At 36.4% G+C, this 19,563-nt stretch overlaps 1 protein-coding gene across 1 annotated transcript in view; it reads right to left on the reverse strand.

Annotated features, from left to right (window-relative positions):
- Window positions 1–649: 649 nt before the first annotated feature.
- The window catches only part of LOC117421149 (sorting nexin-25-like), a 62,414-nt gene continuing 43,500 nt past the window's right edge, over window positions 650–19,563 (reverse strand). The window contains exons 13-19 of the mRNA XM_034035141.3: window positions 19,168–19,281; window positions 16,852–17,016; window positions 16,495–16,612; window positions 7,646–7,712; window positions 6,219–6,400; window positions 5,528–5,628; window positions 650–1,130 (exon numbers count right to left, since the gene is read on the reverse strand). Coding sequence (XP_033891032.3) covers window positions 1,050–1,130; window positions 5,528–5,628; window positions 6,219–6,400; window positions 7,646–7,712; window positions 16,495–16,612; window positions 16,852–17,016; window positions 19,168–19,281 — 828 coding nt within the window. The 3' untranslated portion in view covers window positions 650–1,049. The remainder of the gene's footprint in view (window positions 1,131–5,527; window positions 5,629–6,218; window positions 6,401–7,645; window positions 7,713–16,494; window positions 16,613–16,851; window positions 17,017–19,167; window positions 19,282–19,563) is intronic.

Raw genomic sequence — 19,563 nt, forward strand, 5'->3', positions numbered from 1 at the left:
ACTTGGACTAACGTCATGCCCTAAAAGAGCAATTGCACAAACTGTCTAACATGGGCATCATTTAACTTGAGGAAGGGTTCCGAGCACAACACCTCCTGGGGCATGGCATCCTTCAAGTCAGTTTTTCTATAGCAGCAATTCAAAGTGGCATACAATGCTTAAAAAGCATACTGTGTATTGTACATGTCATCTGGATGTGATAATCTTTCTCAGTGATTCTAGACTTATTCATCCCAATACTTTGTTGGGATTAGACAAATATATGGAAGCTTGGTGGTCCAGTGGTTAAAGAAAAGGGCTTGATACCAGGTTCTAATCCCCGCTCAGCCACTGACTTGCTGTGTGTGACCCTGAGCAAATCACTTAACCTCCTTTTGCTCCATCCTTCGGATGAGATGTAAAACCAAGGTCCTATTGTAAGTGACTCTGCAGCAGTTGTTGATGTATAGTTCACCCCCTAGTCTCTGTAAGTCGCTTTGAATAAAATGACCAAATAAAAATAATTAATATGCGTATGGAAATAACAAGAAAACATTAGTCGTTTGCAATTTATTGCTTACAAGTGCTCTCTACCCTACTTAAAATCTTTGGTAAAAATAAAATGTATTTCTAGTCAACAATAAATTAGTCACACTGACTTTACATGAAGTATTGCACAATAAAGCTTTTAATGAACACAATAAAGGGTAAGGAATGCTCAGAGTTTTGTGGAGGTTTAACATGAGTACAACATTCATATGCCCACAACTATTAACAATAAATTAGAACCTGGATTCCTACAACATATATTGGCAGTTGAACTTTATCAAATTTTCGAACTAACAAGATGAGAAATTTTAAAACAAAGAATTTTAAGCAGATCTTTACCATTTTGCTTTATCAAGTCAGTTCATATAGTGGTAGTTCAGATAAAACAGGAAAAATAAATAAAAAACACTGACATGTACTCAGTTTATTCCTCTGTAAAAAGAGGATAATACAGTTAATGTCTATTGGTACAGATAGACATATTGTTCAATTAATGGACAGTATACTTATACTGTGCTTTCTTAGACCCTGCCTGTTCGGAGTTGATCAAGCTGAGCTCTCAATTCAGGACAAAGTTCTAGAAGCAACAATTCCAAGAGAACCTAGGAAACATTCAAGAGGTACATTATTAGTTTCAGTGCAGAAGAAGTATTCATACTATATATATATATATATATATATATATATATATATATATATATATAGTGCCTTGCATAAGTATTCACCCCCCTTGAACTTTTCCACATTTTGTAGTGTTACAACCTGGAATTAAAATGGATTTAATAAGGATTTTCTGTCACTGATCTACACAAAATAGTCCATAATGTCAAAGTGGGGAAAAAATCTACATATTTTTCAAAATCATTTACAAATAAAAAACTGAAAAGTCTTGATTGCATAAGTATTCACCCCCTTTGCTGTGACACCCCTAAATAAGCTCTGGTGCAACCAATTGCCTTCAGAAGTCACATAATTAGTTGAATGGAGTCCCCCTGTGTGCAATTAAAGTGTCACATGATCTCAGATTAAATACACCTGTTTCTGGAAGGCCCCAGAGTTTGTTACAGAGCATATCTAAACAAACAGCATCATAAAGACCAAGGAGCTATCAAAACAAGTCCGGGATAAAGTTCTGGAGAAGGGTTGGGTTATAAAAAAAATATCCCAAACTTTGAACATCCCCCGGAGCACCATTAAATCCATTATTAAAAAATGGAAAGAATATGGCACAACTGCGACTCTGCCTAGAGAAGGCCGTCCTACAAAACTCAGTGACCAGGTAAGGAGGGCATTAGTCAGAGAAGCAACCAAGAGGCCAATGGGAACTCTGAAGGAGCTGGAGAGATCCACAGCTGAGATGGGTGAAACCGTCCATGGGACAACTATAACCCGGACACTCCACAAAGCTGGGCTTTATGGAAGAGTGGCGAGAAGAAAGCTATTGCTGAAAAAACCCATATCAAATCCCGTTTGGATTTTGCCAAAAGGCATGTGGGAGACACAACAGACATGTGGAAAAAGGTTCTCTGGTCTGATGAGACCAAAACTGAACTTTTTGGCCTTAGCGCAAAACGCTATGTGTGGCACAAAGCCAACACTGCTCATCACCCTGAGAACACCATCCCCACGGTGAAGCATGGTGGTGGCAGCATCATGTTATGGGGATGCTTTTCATCGGCAGGAACTGGGAAACTGGTCAGGATTGAGGGCAAGATGGATGGAGCCAAATACAGGGAAATTCTAGAGGAAAACCTGTTTCAGTCTGCAAGAGACTTGGGACTGGGGCGGAGGTTCACCTTCCAGCAGGACAATGACCCTAAACACACAGGCAAAGCTACACTGGAGTGGTTTAAAAACAAGAACCTGAATGCCTTAGAATGGCCTAGTCAAAGCCCAGGCCTCAATCCGATTGAGAATCTGTGGCAAGACTTGAAAATTGCTGTTCACCAATGGTCCCCATCCAACTTGACAGAGCTTGAGCAATTTTGCCAAGATGAATGGGCAAAAAATGCAGGATCCAGATGTGCAAAGCTGGTAGAGACTTACCCAAAATGACTCACAGCAGTAATTGCTGCCAAAGGTGCTTCTACCAAGTATTGACTCAGGGGGGTGAATACTTATGCAACCAACAAATGTCTTTTTCTTTTGTTTAATTAACTTTTGTGTCACAATAAAAAATATTTTGCACCTTTAGTGTTAAGTATGTTGTGTAAATCAAATGGTAAAAATCCCAATTAAATCCATTTTAATTCCAGGTTGTAACACTACAAAATGTGGAAAAGTCCAAGGGGGGTGAATACTTATGCAAGGCACTGTGTGTATATATATATATATATAATTGTAGTAATAATAATAATTTTAAGTGAACTCCTGGCCTTGGACTTACTGCCCTTAAGATTTATATATTACATATGATTATGTGTTTTAATTCAATGTCTCAATAAGGCAAGAACATTATAAATAATACATTTAGGTCATACTATATTGCAAACATAACATCTATACTACATTATCAATTTAAATGTATGGATTTGTTTACAATCATGACCGACACCCTGGGGCCAAAATAAAACTGAAGGGTTCATTTTTAGAAAATTATTTTTAGGTATGTATCATTTAATACAGTCAGCTGAGCTGGTAAATCCTGGTTACCCAATACACTGCAACATACAAGCATTCACAAAGAGCTCCAGTATTCACTGTTTCAATATTTTTTTAAGTTAGAAACTACATCAAGTTTAGGTCAATCTTGTGTATACAGGGTGATCATAAAGTACACTGATAGATTGTTATTCATTACCATAACTGATAGTAGAGAAATATTTATAATGTGGCTGTTTTAATATAAATGGAACTCATTATTGACCATCATAATCAGCCTTACTCAAACTGCTTGGCAGCATGACAGCGCTCATAAATAATAACTAACTCTGCAAAGTGCTGGTAATTATTGTTTATTCTGAAAGCCGATATATTACTACTATAAAATACGTAGGTTTCTTAAACATGAAGTAATACATGTTAGCAATAAGGGTTTTGTCATCATAATAGTTTATTTAAATCAAATGCAGACATTCCAGGACACATTAAATGAGGGCTTCATTTTTACTTTGTTACTTTCAGTGAATGAGTATGCCAGTGGCATACACCCCTTATCATTGCTGTGAAAATAAAATGAGTGCCAATAGATTCATGACACAATAAGTCACCATAGCCTACATCCACCGTATGCACATGTAACCATGTTTGACGTACAGACAGAAGGATGTGCTGTGTTGGGTTTGCGCCAGACATAACGCTTTGCATTTATGCCAAATAGTTCAATTTTTGTTTCATCAGACCACAGAATCTTTTGCCACATCTTTTCAGAGTCTCCCACATGCCTTTTTGCAAATCCCAAGCGGGATTTTACATGGGCTTTTTTCAGAAATGGCTTCCTTCTTGCCACTCTTCCATACAGGTCAGATTTGTGGAGTACCTGAACTATTGCTAACACATGGACAGTTTCTCCCATCTCAGCCATGGAACGCTGTAGGTCTTTCAGAGTTGTCATTGGCCTGTTGCTGGCTTCTCTGACCAATGCCCTTCTTATGGCTGCTCATTTTAGGAGGACAGCCTGCTCTAAGCAGATTCTGGGTGGTGCCGTATACCTTTCACTTCTTAATGATCGACTTGACTTTGCTCCAAGGGATGCCTTTGAAATCTTTGTATACCCCTCCCCTGATCTGTGCCTTTCCACAACTTTATCCCGGAGTTGTTTTGAAAGCTCCTTGGTCTTCATGGTAGTATCTTTGCTTTGAATGCACTACCCAACTGTGGGACCTTAGAGACAGGTGTATTTAATCTGAAATCATGTGAACCACTTTTATTGCACACAGATGGACTATATTTAACTTATTGTGTGAATTATGAAGGCAATTGGTTGCACCTGAGCTTATTTAGGAGTGTCATAGCAAAGGGGGTGAATACTTATCTAATGAAGACTTTTCAGGTTTTTATTTTTAATTGATTTGTTCTCCCCCCCCATTTTTTCACACATTGAAAGTGTTGAGTAGGTTGTGTAAATCAAAGGAAAATAAAAATCCCATTTAAATGCATCAAGATTTCAGGTTGTAACACAACAAACTGAAAACGTCCAAGGGGGGTGAATACTTACTATAGGCACTGTATTTTTATATTTTACTGAAATCTCAAATTCTGTATTTACAGCCGTAGCGGTGGATGAATGTCACCGACATGCTTGTTCAGCTTGTACTGTATATTGTGTATCTTAAACACCACTGCAGGAAACTTCCTATTACCCAAGTCTCTATTATACTGAACTATCGCCATTTGTTAGTCATCGGAATCATCTTGGCCTTCCATTTATTATTAATATTTATTTCTTAGCACACACCCTTATCCAGGGCGACTTACAATTGTTTCAAGATATCACATTATTTTACATATAATTACCCATTTATACAGTTGGGTTTTTACTGGAGCAATCTAGGTAAAGTACCTTGCTCAAGGGTACAGCAGCAGTGTCCCCCACCTGGGACTGAACCCACGACCCTCCGGTCAAGAGTCCAGAGTCCTAACCTCTACTCCACACTGCTGCCCCTTTATCTAATAATCTGTGCTTTTAACATGTCCTTAGCATTATCTTGTTATAAAGTACCTACTGGTGTAGAAGATAATGTTTCTTTTGTTACAGAGAATAATACACATGCACTTCAAAATACTGTACTTCGTTTCCTGAGATTGAGCAGAAGGCTCATTGACTCTTTTCAAAAGCTAGTGATAAAAACCAACAGTTAAATATTGAGCATTCCAATTTAACCTAGGCAAGCTTGTGAGAAGAAAACCATGTCACCAACATCATGTCTGCCCAAGCAGAGTTTTATCGGTTTCATATGTCCTCCTCCACTATATCCCTGATGGGGTAAGCATCCCCAATGAAGGATACTTAAAAATGCTCAAAAGATCCACATACATCAGATAGAGGGATGTCACTTACATATAGGAGATGCTTGTTGGCACTCGTTTCCTGCAGTGCATTAAATATCTTGATGATCCCATGCCTGGCATTCTGCTGTCCAACAAGGCTCTGTAGAGTATCTAGGGGAAATCAACAGTTTCAGAGCATCCGTTCACTACCCCACATTATCAGTCAAGAAACACTTTTCAATTTCATTGTAAAGCTCATGAAGCTTAAACAATAAATAATGGCTCTAGAACAGGAACATTTTTTAATCACTTTACTCCAAGTCCACAATGTCAAAAGACAGTTTGGAAGCAATCAGTTCTAATTAAGCATTAAGTAATTGTTGATAGCAAGTCAAATTAACCGTGGCGGTGTATTGAAATGAGTAAAAAAAAAAAAAGTGTATCATCTGTTTTTATTTCTTATTTCTTAGCAGACGCCCTTATCCAGGGCGACTTACAATTGTTACAAGATTTCACATTATACAGATATCACATTATTTTTACATACAATTACCCATTTATACAGTTGGGTTTTTATTGGAGCAATCTAGGTAAAGTACATTGCTCAAGGGTACAACAGCAGTGTCCCCCACTGGGGCTTGAACCCACAACCCTCCAGTCAAGAGTCCAGAGCCCTAACCACTACTCCACACTGCTGCCCACACTGTCTGTTCTTCCAGACAACACTAGTTGGCTTTACTCGAGAATAAAGAAAAGAATACCTGGGATGTTGTCCAGTAGCTTCTGTTGTGCTCTTTGCTTCGTTTCCTGGCGCTGAATTTCTGTTCTGGGTCTTGTAAAGGCTGCCAGTTTTCCATTTGGCCAGAAGGCATCTTGAAAAATGTTGATGTAGTACACAAGCATCTGCTCACTGAATATCCAGTTTACTGTGTCACGGATCTGCCTGCAAGGCAAAATGTATCTCAATAGCTACTAAGATTTATTTATTTATTTATTTATTTTAAAGTTTAATGAAATCAGAAATCCATTTTATATTAAACTTTGTAATACTAGCAATAATAAATAGCTAGTTACATATAGGGATAGTTGTAAGTATTTTTTAGTTTTTTTCAGTAAAGTGATTCATTCAGTCTGGAATTAACAATCAACCACAGGCTGGTTTGGTCGGGGTCATTTACCCCAGGTTCATCTTCAACAGGTTTACACTGCTCCCATGCTATTTATTATGAAGGTTATCTATTTTGTTAATACTACTTTTGCTAAGAGTGCTACAATTACAACATATTACTTCAGCCATCATGTTCAAACAGATAACACAGTTTCTTCTGATTTTGAGTGATCACATTTGTTTTAAAAAAAAAACCAAACATGTACCAAGACACTTGTATTAATATTATTATTTAAACTGCACATTAGGTTGCAAATTAATGCAGGCTGCCACAGCTTCCCATACATCAGCATTGGGAAGAATTTTAAACTCAAATAGCACAAAGATCAACATGAGAGAATGCTTTAAGTGAGTGAGGTGAAACTGACCTGTCCTGTTCAGTTGTTTTGGCAGAACTCAGTGATCGTTCTTTACACAGACAGCCTGATGGGCCAGCCTGCAGTCAGCTGTTAATAATCTGAGGGCAACAGCTTTTCTTTTTGCATATCAGCAGTTAGGCCAGCTCAAGAATTTCCAGTTATAGTGTGGTGCACTGTAACAGATTTTTCTACACTAGTCTTTTTTCAGTATATTTAATATCAATTGGGACTTTATTTTATGGGCATGTTAGTGCTGGTGTGTTTGTGAATTTTGCTGGTTCACTTCATACGTCTAACATTAAACACAACAAAAGAATATGGAATATGCAAGTTTGAGTTTGAATCAAACATTCGTATGAATTAGATGGAAGAATAATATTTTACATTCTCTTTATTTACATTTTAGAGATAAAAAATACAATGTGTCAGGAAAGGGATGTTTATTACTGAGGAATATTAACGTTGTTAAGTGCTGTATATATTAAAATGTACTTTTCTTCAAAGAACATTTACAGGACATTTTCAGAGAGGTTTCCACCTCTTCACAGAGACACATGTTAAGTGTGTTTGCAGTTATTCTAGAATATCATTGATTTGTCCCACAATCATGAGAGCTGAAGCCAGTTTAGATACAGTCTTTGAAAAAAAAAAAATTACTTACTTGTTAATAGTTCTCCCAAACGTTATTTGAACTAGTGCAATTAGTGTCTTCCTGACCCACTTAAACACTGTAAAAAACAAAGAAGTTTGATTATAAAAAAAGAAATAAATTACAATTCAGTTACGCTTTGTGAATGTCTTTACTTATTATTATTATTACTGCTTAATAACTAACCAGAAAACACTGAAGTTCTTTTATTTTTTGAAAGGCATTTTCAACATGTAGTTGCAGAGTTGGAAAAATCTCATGAAAACAATGTACTGCTTTTCAGTGCTTCACCATCCACAGCATTCAGCAATGCCCATGTATATAAATATTCGTACCTCTTATTAGAACAAGAAATATCATTACTGCCCCCCATTTTCTTCTACTGAAGAGATTTCCTTACTAGCAAATATTTCAAGACAACAATATAAATGAAAAGTTGTTGCTGCTTCCTGGTACCTAATTTAAACCCCAATGGTCTAGCTGCAATCACATCATGTGACCTACAGCACACTTACCAGGATGCAGAGGTTTACCGTATCTAAAGTGTTGTAATTTTAATACCTGCATATTCTGAATTAGAAAAATCTAGTGAAAATCCAATATATTCTAAGTACAATAAAAGTTGGAAGAGAAAGTAATACTCTTATAAAGATAATAAAAGGTAAGAACATTGATTTTAAAGCATTGGTTAGCTCTTCAATTTTACTTTTTAGCTATTGGTTGAGCAGTTTTAAGAAATAGGAAGACATGCAAGTGTGGCATATGTACTTATGCCTGAGACAATGTATCCTCCTCAGAGGTAAACAAAAAAAAAAAACTTAAGGGGATTGTCCTCTTTTTTTGCAATTAAGATATATAGATGGTTATTGAGAAGTCATAAACCAGTGGAACAGCTGAACTTCAATCTCTGGATCTTTCATCTGCCACCAGTCTCACTCAAGAGCATGCACATCTTTGTTTGCTCTGGATGTAATTTATACTCTCAAAATAACAACTATACAGTACATGTTATTTTCACTCTAAGCTATTTGTTTCCCAACAAGCATCTAATAGTATCCGTGGTAATCCTATTGCTGACAGCAACATGTGGCTTGCTTTTCATTTAGTTAACCACCCTGGAATATCGCAGTCATAATATTCTCAATTTCATCTTGTTTTTCTGTAACAACAGCTCTAGCTTATCATTGGCTCTCTTGCCAATCCTTTTGTTTTTCTCAGTCTCATATTGCCTTAATGTGTTATCCACATTAATGCCGAGATTCAGTGCAATGTTTACCAAGGCTGTCATCAGCTTCCTTGCTGCCAATGTGCAGGTGTGCCTGAAAGTAGTGACCACCTCATTGTTCTTTGCAAGAGTGATCTGAAACTCCTCAAACTTGCCCATATACCGAAAAAAAAACCCTGCTGTTTCAGTTGGGACTCCGGCTCCTTTAATCAGCTCGCACACGTGCCTCGGCTCGGTTGCTTCTTTTAAAAGAAAGTCTCTCTCCTGCTGATGTTACTCCTCCACCCCGATCCTGCGACAGTGGTTCTCTGAAGCTTTGCATCGACTAAGTTCTGCTGAAACTCCTTGTGTTTGAACCCCTTGTCAATGTGCTCCTCCCGCAACTCATTTTGTTCAATGAGTTTCTTCTGCAGATCTAGCTCCTCAGACAGCTCAGTGCATTTGCTGGAGTTATCCATGACAGGAAGGTTTTCAGTGTCTCTGCTGTGCCCTGCACCATTCTTTCCATTTTTAGAAGTAACACTTTTACCAGTTTGATTGCGCCTCTATTTATTTCTCATGGGTACAGGACTCTTGTGCTCCTTTTACCTTTGTCTGCTGCTGCTGCTCTGCTTTCTCCTTCTCCTTCTCCAGTTACGACTCCCTTTTCTGCATCAAGCAGCTTCACCTGGTTCTCTGTTTCTGAACCATTTCTCCAGGTCCTGTTGAAGCTGCTCTCTGTTCATTTGTACTTTGTGGAGGTCAGCCTCGTGTTGCTCCCTCTTCTGCTCCGAGTTCAGCAGCTTCTCCCCGATCTCATTCAGGTTGTTCTCCAGTTGACTGCAATGCTCATATCATCAAGCTTGGTACTGACTTGGTCCAACTGATCCTTGATTTTGGTTAGCTCTTGCCGCTTGTCATGCAGTGCATGCTGGGCTGTCTCCAGGTGGTTCTCAAAGCCCTCTTGTTTGAGAGGTGGCTCTTATGGTCACGTGCAGCACTTCTTTCTCTGGCTTTTCTAGCCCCACTGGCACCTCAGGCTTCCCCCAGCCCAGCTTCATTTCACACTCACGCAGCGGGCATTTTGCCTCCTCGTGTCCGTCCTCTTGGCACCAGGAACACTTTGGTGCACCCTCCCAGCTAAAAATAGTTATTTTCTTCTGTTCTGGGTCAGTGGTCAATCCCATTTCTGGTACCATATGTGACAAAGTTGACCCTTATATGTAGTGTCCTAGGTGTCAGCTCTCACCAGCCCCGTTTTCTTACAAATAAAGCACTCAAACAATTGCTTTCAGTTGAAACAGGACAGTGCCTGTGTGTTTACTTCTGATTACATCCAAAACAAAATAAACAAGATGGAATGCCCTCTCCTAACCTCCAGGGTCCTAAAGTCTCCAGATTTGTGATAGGGGAGTCCACTCCATCATTATATATATATATATATATATATATATATATATATATATATATATATATATATAATACATGGATGAAGGCTATATTTTTATCCTGAACCATTCTAAAAAAAGGCATAATACCACAATAGTGACGTCAAAAAGTGATAATTCCTCTACAGGAAAATTTTATTCTATTTATTCTATATAAATAGATGGGCTTCAGTGAGTTACAGGAAAATAATTCCATCTAGGGTTTATGTGACGTCATAAACCACAAGACCGTGAGGTCAAGTAGTTTATAAACTGTCACAGAACCCCGAGATGGAATTTATATTTTCTTGTAAATCACTGAAGCCCATCTATTATTCTTTATAATACATGGATATTAGTATCTGTAAAAAAAGACAATAAAACGGGTATAAAAGAGGAATTAAACTGGGTAAATAATGAACTTCAAAAAATAACGTCTTTTTAAGGAAAAGTTGTTTCATAGTCGCCGTCAGAGTCGAAGGTAATTTGTCTTGCTTGCTTGGTTAGTGGTCCTGTTGGTGGAGGATGATTAGATGTCTAGAATTATATATGTCAGTAATTTTTTTGCAAAACTCCAAAAATGCAAATTCAAAAGTATTCATACCCTTTGATGCTATGACAGTATTGTCTACAAGGTGGTAGGAATTTCAATATGATAATGCAGAACCTAATTGTAATATAGAATGTAGTGGCGCATAGTGAAGCGCCGCATTAGTATGCAAGCCATGGTATATGCTATATATACGCACGGTCATGTGATGCTGTTTAACCAGTCAGAGCCGTGTTTATATAAGTCTTTCTGTTGGTGACTTATATTTCATATAAGTCACCAACAGTACAACGACCATAGTGACCCATCTGCTGAGTCACCCATCCACCCCTACTGGCTGCTACTGTAAATAGATCTTCTCACCACTCAAAACAATTAAACTGTATGTTCAGTACATAATCATCCTCTCTCCCCCCCCCTCCCCCTCCCCCCAATAGCAATCTGATCTTTTACAGCAGTTCATTGATTTGGCACAGATACATTAATTTCCATTAAGCTTAAAACTAAAATGTCTTCCTAGGGGGCAACATTGCCTGTACAAAACAACTGATCTGATTACATTTTTTAAATACAATAATAAAATGGTAAGTATTACACACAGCCTCACACAGCTAAGTGATCTGCACAGTGCAGAGAATCAAATCAAATCAAAGTTTATATATATAGAGCCCTTCATACAGGTGTATCACAAAGCACTTTACAGGACAAAAATATTGTCAGATTTAGAAAAACAAAACAAACAAACAAACAAACAAACAAACAAACAAACATGTGAGGTGAAAAACAAACATTTAAGAAAATATATATTGTAAACACCATTAACTATATATATATATATATATATATATATATATATATATATATAATGCATATAAAAATACAAAGTAGTATACCGAGCATCAAAAGAAACTTCACTATTATAAGATATTTAAAAAAATAAATAAATAAGGTATATAAATGATGGACATTTACGAAATGTTTTTGGTTTAATTTTAATCGCTCCATCATTCATCCTTGACCATGACACGCTTGAGTGACTATGACTGAAGCATATGCACTTAATCACCTAATTAGTTAGACAGTTGATTGGACACTGGATATGGAGTGATTTCAGCTGTTGAATTGCAAGCAATAAAGAAAATCACAGAAAAAAACAATATGCCACGTCTGTCAAGAGAGCAGTGCCTTTGTGCAATCAGCATGTTGGAGGCTGGACTAGGGCACTGTACTGTGGCTCGCCGTCTTGGGTGCTCACAGCCAGCAATTTCAAACCTGGTGAGACAATATAACCAGACACACTCTGTCAATGACTCTGGCCACAAACTGGGAGACCAAGAGTCACAACACCTGCCCAAGATCGACAGGTCATTTTGCAGCATCTTCGTGATGTCAATTGTTAATCAGCACAATAAAAAGTCACTGTACCTGCTCTAAAACAGTTTGTCATTTTTCGATCACATCTAGTGAATTTTATCCAAATATAAAAGTGATACGTTTCTTTTGATGCTCAAATATAAATTATACGTTTCTTTTGATGCTCAGTATCTATATATATCTATATATATATATATATATATATATATATATATATATATATATATATATATATATATATATATATATATATATATTAGCTCAAAGAGCCAGCTGCCCAGCGTTTCAATATGTTGTACATATCTTTCTCAAGGCAGCATGTGTTTGAATCAAAACATTGGAGGTATTTATAGGTCTGATGACAACTACTTGTTATATGTTTATATTGATGGGGCAGCAGTGTGGAGTAGTGGTTAAGGCTCTGGGCTCTTGACTGGAGGGTCGTGGGTTCAATCCCAGGTGGGGGACACTGCTGCTGTACCCTTCAGCAAGGTACTTTACCTAGATTGCTCCAGAAAAAACCCAACTGTATAAATGGGTAATTGTATGTAAAAAATAATGTGATATCTGTATAATGTGAAATAATGTATAATGTGTATAATGTGATATCTTATAACAATTGTAAGTCACCCTGGATAAGGGCGTCTGCTAAGAAATAAATAATAATATATAAAAGTCCATGATTTATTCTTACATGATGTAATGGTGTTCTATATATTGTGACATCATATTTACTTCTATCTTTAAATCTGTATTAATTCTAATTAACATTATTTTATATAAACTTATATTTATATTATGCAATGCTGGCTCTGAGGATCAGCCTTGATTTGGCCTCCCCAGAGCATCAGCATGCACAACTATTGAATTAATTTTGTTTATTTATTTATTTAAATGTTATATATTTATTGGAATTAATTAGTTCATTCTTTTCTGCTGAATCCTGCTGACATAATCGTGTTCAGTCTAGTTATCCATTTACTTTATTTTATTCTTCTATATGTCACATTGTCTAATTTTAGCTGTTCTAATACTACAAACTTTACATCATTTATGGTGAAGTGCTGTACTATTGGTTCATTAATTTTTTTTTATTTTGTATTTTTAATTAATGGAAGGTGGTTCTGAATTATTTTATATGAAGTTCCAGTCTCTCCAACATATTTTATTTCATCACATTTTTCACAGGCTATTCCATAAACAACATTGCTATTTTTACAGTAGGTATTAGTTTTTAGTGGATATGTGTTGTTCTTACATTTAATTATATTTTTACTTTTGTCTATGTATTTACACACTTTACATCTACCGGTGCACATATTCGTAGAACCTATTTTGTCAATTATTCTTTTATGTTTACTTTGAACTAAAATATCACCTAAATTAGCTTCTCTTTTGAATGCTACAACTGGGGCCTTAAGAAATACTTTTTAAATTTTTTTCAGAATTATGTAGAATCCGCAAGTGTTTCCAAACTATTTTAGGAATATTGGGCAAAAGTTTAGAGTAAGTTATTACTAATGGGACTCTTTTGACCTTTTTATCTCTATTTTTATAATCTAGTAGATCATCTCTTTTTAGTTTATCCACTTTTCTTAACTCTGTCTCTATAATTCTTTCTTTGTATCCTCTTTTTTTAAGATTTGTTTTTAATACATTTCTTTGTTTTACATAGTCACTTTCTTTAGAGCATATTCTTCGTATTCTTATTCCTAGACCCTTTGGGATTGCCCGTTTAGTGTGTATCGGATGTGCAGAGGACATGTGTAAATACTGGTGCATGTCAGTAGGTTTATAGAAGAGGTCAGTCTCAATTGAACCTTCTTCAAGTTTTACTATGGTATCTAAAAATTCTATTTCTTTTCTTGTCCATCGAAGGTCCACCTTAATATTACTGTGTATTTAATTTGTCATTTTTTGAAACTGGGAAAGAGATTCTTCTCACCCCAAAAATATGATCTACAAACCAAATGTATTCTAAAGGTTCTCTTCCAGGTTTTCTAAGTAATTGTTCTTCCCATTTCCCCATGTATGTACTGGCAAAATGCATTCCTAATCTAGATCATATTGCTGTACCATTGTTTTGTTTGTAATTCTAATCAACAAATGTAAAATAACTGTTTTCTAAAACTACGATGATCATGTTCAGCACCTCTGCTGTTGGTATTGATTTATCTAGTCTATTATCTAGTGCTTTTAGACAAGCCTCTAAAGTTTCTTTACAAGGGACACTTGGGTACAAGGATTTTACATCCATGCAAAATAAAATCGTATTCTCTGGAAGGCTGTGCTTTAGTGATTCAAGTCTTTTTTTAAAATGGTGTTGTATCCTTAACATAGCTTGGTAATTTCTCAATGTGTGACGTAAGTTGTTTTTCTGCTATTACAGCTATTATTTGTGTTGGATTATCAATCGTGCTGACTATCATTCGCATAGGGTGATTTTCTTTGTGCATTTTAGGATTTCCTCTTGCTAGGCCTGTTCTTGCATTATGTGGCTGCATGTATTTTTTAAATTCTTTTGATATAATGCCTTTATTGTATAGTCTCTCCACAATTTCCTTAACCTCTTTTACCAATTTATTGATCTTATTGCTTTTATTCTTTAAGGCTATGTATACATGTAAGGACCTATTTAGGAGGTCTACAGCTGCCAGAACTTCTACCTCTGTAGCCCAAGAATCTATACTCCTGTCACGTCATTTAAAGCTGGAAAACATTTGCTGCTTCAGTATGGGCTATTAACAAATACATACAGACTTTAACAAATGTATTACTTTATCCCTAACTAGACAAATGGATGCATGCAGACTGACTACAGATTATTATTATTTTCTCTGTTTTCTAAAACCATGTGCAGGAATGAAGGTCAAAGTTTGCACATGTGCAGTACGCTATCGGAATAAGGTTTCCGAAAAGTGTGTTACCATGGTAAACATTTTGTTAGTTTTCGGAATTTAATCGGAAATTTCTAGGTGCTGTTTTCCGAAAACTGACTTTCGGAATATTCCGATACATTTTCCGAAAACTGTGTTTACATGACTTTTGATATCGGAATTAGTTTTCTGAAAACTTAGTTTTCCGAAAAATATCGGAATTCTTATGCTCATGTAAACGCCCTGAATGTCTGATTTACATTTAATCTTTCCGCTTCATTAGTCTTCATGTTTACGCTTAGTTTTATCTTAAAACCAGTTGAAAAAATGCCAGCTCAAACAAATATGTTTTTAGGCTGGTTTTAAGCTTCCCTCATTCCAAAGATTGGGGTCTCTATAACAAAACCTCAGTTTTTTCTGCATTCAACATTAAGAAATGTTGAGACATCGAGCCCTTAATGTCAGTAAGACAAGATACTGTATTGGTCCCAAAAGAGGCAGCACCAGGTTTTAGAGGCAAATACAGCTGGGTGTCATCTACATAAAAATGGAAATTTACTCCATGTTTGCTTATAATATCACCCAGAGGAAGCATATACATGGAAAATAATAAAGGACCTAAAATAGAGCCCTGTGGAACACCACAAACTAAATCACACAATGCAGATTTTTCATTCCTAATTAAAACAAATTGAGACCTATCAGAAAGATAAGACTTGAACCAGGAAAAACAACTCCAGATAAACCCACAACATTTTGCAGGCGATTGATTAAGATTGATCCACGCAGCACTTATCGAAAGGAGCACTTACATCTAATAAAATTAAAACTGATAAATAACCAGAGTCAGTGCCAATTACTAGATAATTTAATTCTCTAACAAGAGCTGTCTAGGTACTATGTGCATGGCGAAAACCGGACTGAAATTCTTCCTAGATGTTGTTTTGTGTCAGAAATTGATGCAGTTGCAAACACCATTTCTAATTTCTTTGCAAGAAAAGGAAGATTTGAAATAGCCCTATAATTATGTAGAATTGTTGGATCCAAGTTATGTTTCTTGATCACTGGCTTAGTGAACCATTAATCAATTTAAGAATATAGGTATTAAGAGAACAAAATATTTCTTTTAATAATTTAGTTGGAATAGGATCAAGAATATAGGTAGTAGGTTTAATATGCATGACTATATCATTTAAACCTATTAAGGTCACCAGAGAGAAGGAATAAAAATTAACCAGAATAGGTCTGGTAGGTTCTACTGGGGTTACACAGTGCAGAGAAGTGCTGAACAGTTTAAATGAAGCATGGTTCTTGACAGTCAGCTGTCGAGAAGATAGTAAAGCTGTAAGATTCAACCAGGTCTTTATACATCTAGGCGGTTCAGGTAAAGAATAGCTGTTTGTTGGCAATAAGGGCTTCAATGTACTTACTTCCCCGAAGCTCAAAGATTTCTCCAATCAGCATGAAACAGGGTTCAGCAAGCAGGTCTTTCTTCCCATCAAGCTCATCTACGTAGTCGGAAAAGTCAATGTCATCTTCAGTCTCCTCCTGAGATAATGAGAAAATATCAATGTAAAAAAATGACAGAAATGAATTGCTTAAACAAGCTGGCTACTGAACACCACCAGGAGGAGTGCAATCAAATAAAAACAGAGATATCATACCAGGTATTGAAAACATCAAACACAGGCAGATGTCTGACCATAATCAGACATAAGTCATAGTAAATGTGATTCTCTCATGCTTGCTAGCAGTCCTCCTTCAGAAACAAACTGAAATGCACAAACCTCTTGGTGAGAGAAGAAATCTCCTGGCAGCCTCTCCAGGAAGGACGAAAGTGAAAAGGAGGACTTCTTTCCCAGGATGTCGATGACCTTTAGGTGCTGTGGCGAAGGGCTGAGAAAGGCATACAGAGCCTCACTCTGACACAGCCTCTTGTCGGAAAGCATTTTCTGACCAAAGAAAAGACAGTGTCAGTGTTTATTATTGAGGGGCCCATTTTATAATATATATATATATATATACACACACACCACACACACACACATATACATTAGGTCTGTCAATTAATCACACTCCTGTCTTGTCCCTCTTAGCACACTGTAATTAATTTCCTGCAGCACCATTTTAATACACTCAAATGCATGCCAGGATTGAATGAGTGTAGTTTATCGTTTGAATATAAAATTAGTCAGGGAACCGCATTATGTAGCAACAGCGTGGAGTAGTGGTTAGGGCTCTGGACTCTTGACCGGAGGGTTGTGGGTTCAATCCCACAATGGTAGGGGACACTGCCGCTGTACCCTTGAGCAAGGTACTTTACCTAGATTGCTCCAGTAAAAACCCAACTGTATAAATGGGTAATTGTATGTAAAAAATAATGTGATATCTTGTAACAATTGTAAGTCGCCATGGATAAGGGCGTTTGCTAAGAAATAAATAAATAATAATTATGTAGCAAAGCACTCAAACTGAAGGACTTGTGAATGGGAAGTTTTTTTTTTTTTTTAAACTTTGACAGTTTATTGGATAGAAAGAGGGTTACTTGTACCTACTGTCAAAGTGAGTTCCAGTATCACAGAAGTATCTAGTCTGCTGTACCACCTACATGCTAAACATGCTTTCACTTCTCAAAATACACTTTTTAGTAGTTTTTTCTGCTACAGACAACAACAATACAACAAATGAAACCCGTCTGTTTCGACAGAGTACTCTTTTAGAAATTCAGGATCGCTGCAAACCCATAAGTTAAGTACAATACAAAACTGCAGACCCGTTAACATTGTAGCTTTGTTTTATTTCAATAACCACATTTATTTTTTAATTATGGAGGATATAACTGTTAGTCAGTGAATGTTTTGTTTTATTTTGGCAATTTCAAGTTATTAACAAAATATAATTAAACATTTTTATTATTATTATAACTATAAAGAGAATCCAGAAATAGGAAATAAGGGTTTCTATGCGGGGTTGTTTTCTGGATAATAATAATAATAATAATAATAATAATAATAATAATAGCTGCAGTAATAAAACAAATGTAAATGAGATGGATGCAGTAATTGTATAAATTAAATATGCGATTAAAACCAAGATTAAACGAGATAATTTGTTCCAATCTCAAGATTAATCGCTTGACAGCCTATATATATATATATATATATATATATATATATATATATATATATATATATATATATATATATATATATATATATATGTCAACTCAGGTTATTCATTGAAATATCATTAAAACCAACTGTACAACAAATTGGTTGAGGCTTTGCTACTTAATGTGATTTCAATGTATTCCTGATTTAAATGTGCCAATAGTGAACAATCTGGATATCTGTCAGTTCGAACAGTTCCCCATAGTAAAAGCATAGCAAAGTATAATAAAGCATAGTGGAAGCATGGTAAAGTATAGGTAAGCATTGTTAAAAAGAAATAGAAAATATCGCATGGGGTAGTGTGTGATATGAGAATTTAATGCACACCTGAGGGGTGGGATGCTACATCCAAGCATCCCACCCTGAGGATGGGCATTCAGTTGTCATGCATCACACACTAATCCATGCAGTATTTTTTAGAATCTCTGGTGAGCATTTTTTTTCCTGCCAGAGTTCTAAAGTTCTGCATTGTTTGTTGTGGGGGGCTTACTCTGCTAGCCAGCTTCAGTGGCAAATGGACTTGCCTGGGAATCTGACTGCCAATCCTACACCCTATCACCGGCACTTCATTACTAGTAGAGTAATGAAGGCGAGGCGAGGCGTGGCGTGGCGTGGCGTGGCATGGCGTGGCGTGGCGTGAGTGTTGTCTGTAAAAATGTGTATAAATACCTGTTTAGTTTTATTTATTTTGTTCCAGTGTTTTGTTGAAAGCCTTTGTTTTGTGTTTATACCTTTTGTTTGGCCCTTGTGCCTTTTTATTTAGTATTTTTGGTCAATTAAAGTATTTTGTTTCACTGCATTTTCTGACTGAGTTTTCCCTCTGTGGCTATCCTGCCACAGTTGTTTTTTTAGAGCTGATATTAAGTGCATAACATGTGCATTTATCACTGTACTGTTTTAATACAATCTATGAGTTAGTAAACCAGATCTCACCTGCAGGAATGTGTTCAGTTGGTTTTTGGATTTGTCCAGGAATTTTTGGTCAACAGATTTAAATGGCAGCTTACTGAGGGAGGGTAATTGTGCTTTTTTCAAGGATGGGAAACACTGCAGAATAGGGGAGGTGAAAAATAAATCAGTAAAATAACAACAATACATTTTCTTTCCTCCTGAAGCAGCACAGGTCTTATAAGGAAGATGTGCTGGAGGGATGCACTCACAGTGAAATTGGTTTAGCCATAGAACTCTTAGGACCTAGCAAAGAATAAAATGGTATACAGTGCATTACAATAATGTACTTTAAAAAGAGTACTGAGCCTGTGATCAAGCAATGCAGGAGACATTTTGATACAACCTAATGGGTAAACTCACATTATATTATATACAAGG

Source organism: Acipenser ruthenus, chromosome 1 (genome assembly GCF_902713425.1).
Source record: "Acipenser ruthenus chromosome 1, fAciRut3.2 maternal haplotype, whole genome shotgun sequence".
NCBI lineage: Eukaryota > Metazoa > Chordata > Actinopteri > Acipenseriformes > Acipenseridae > Acipenser > Acipenser ruthenus.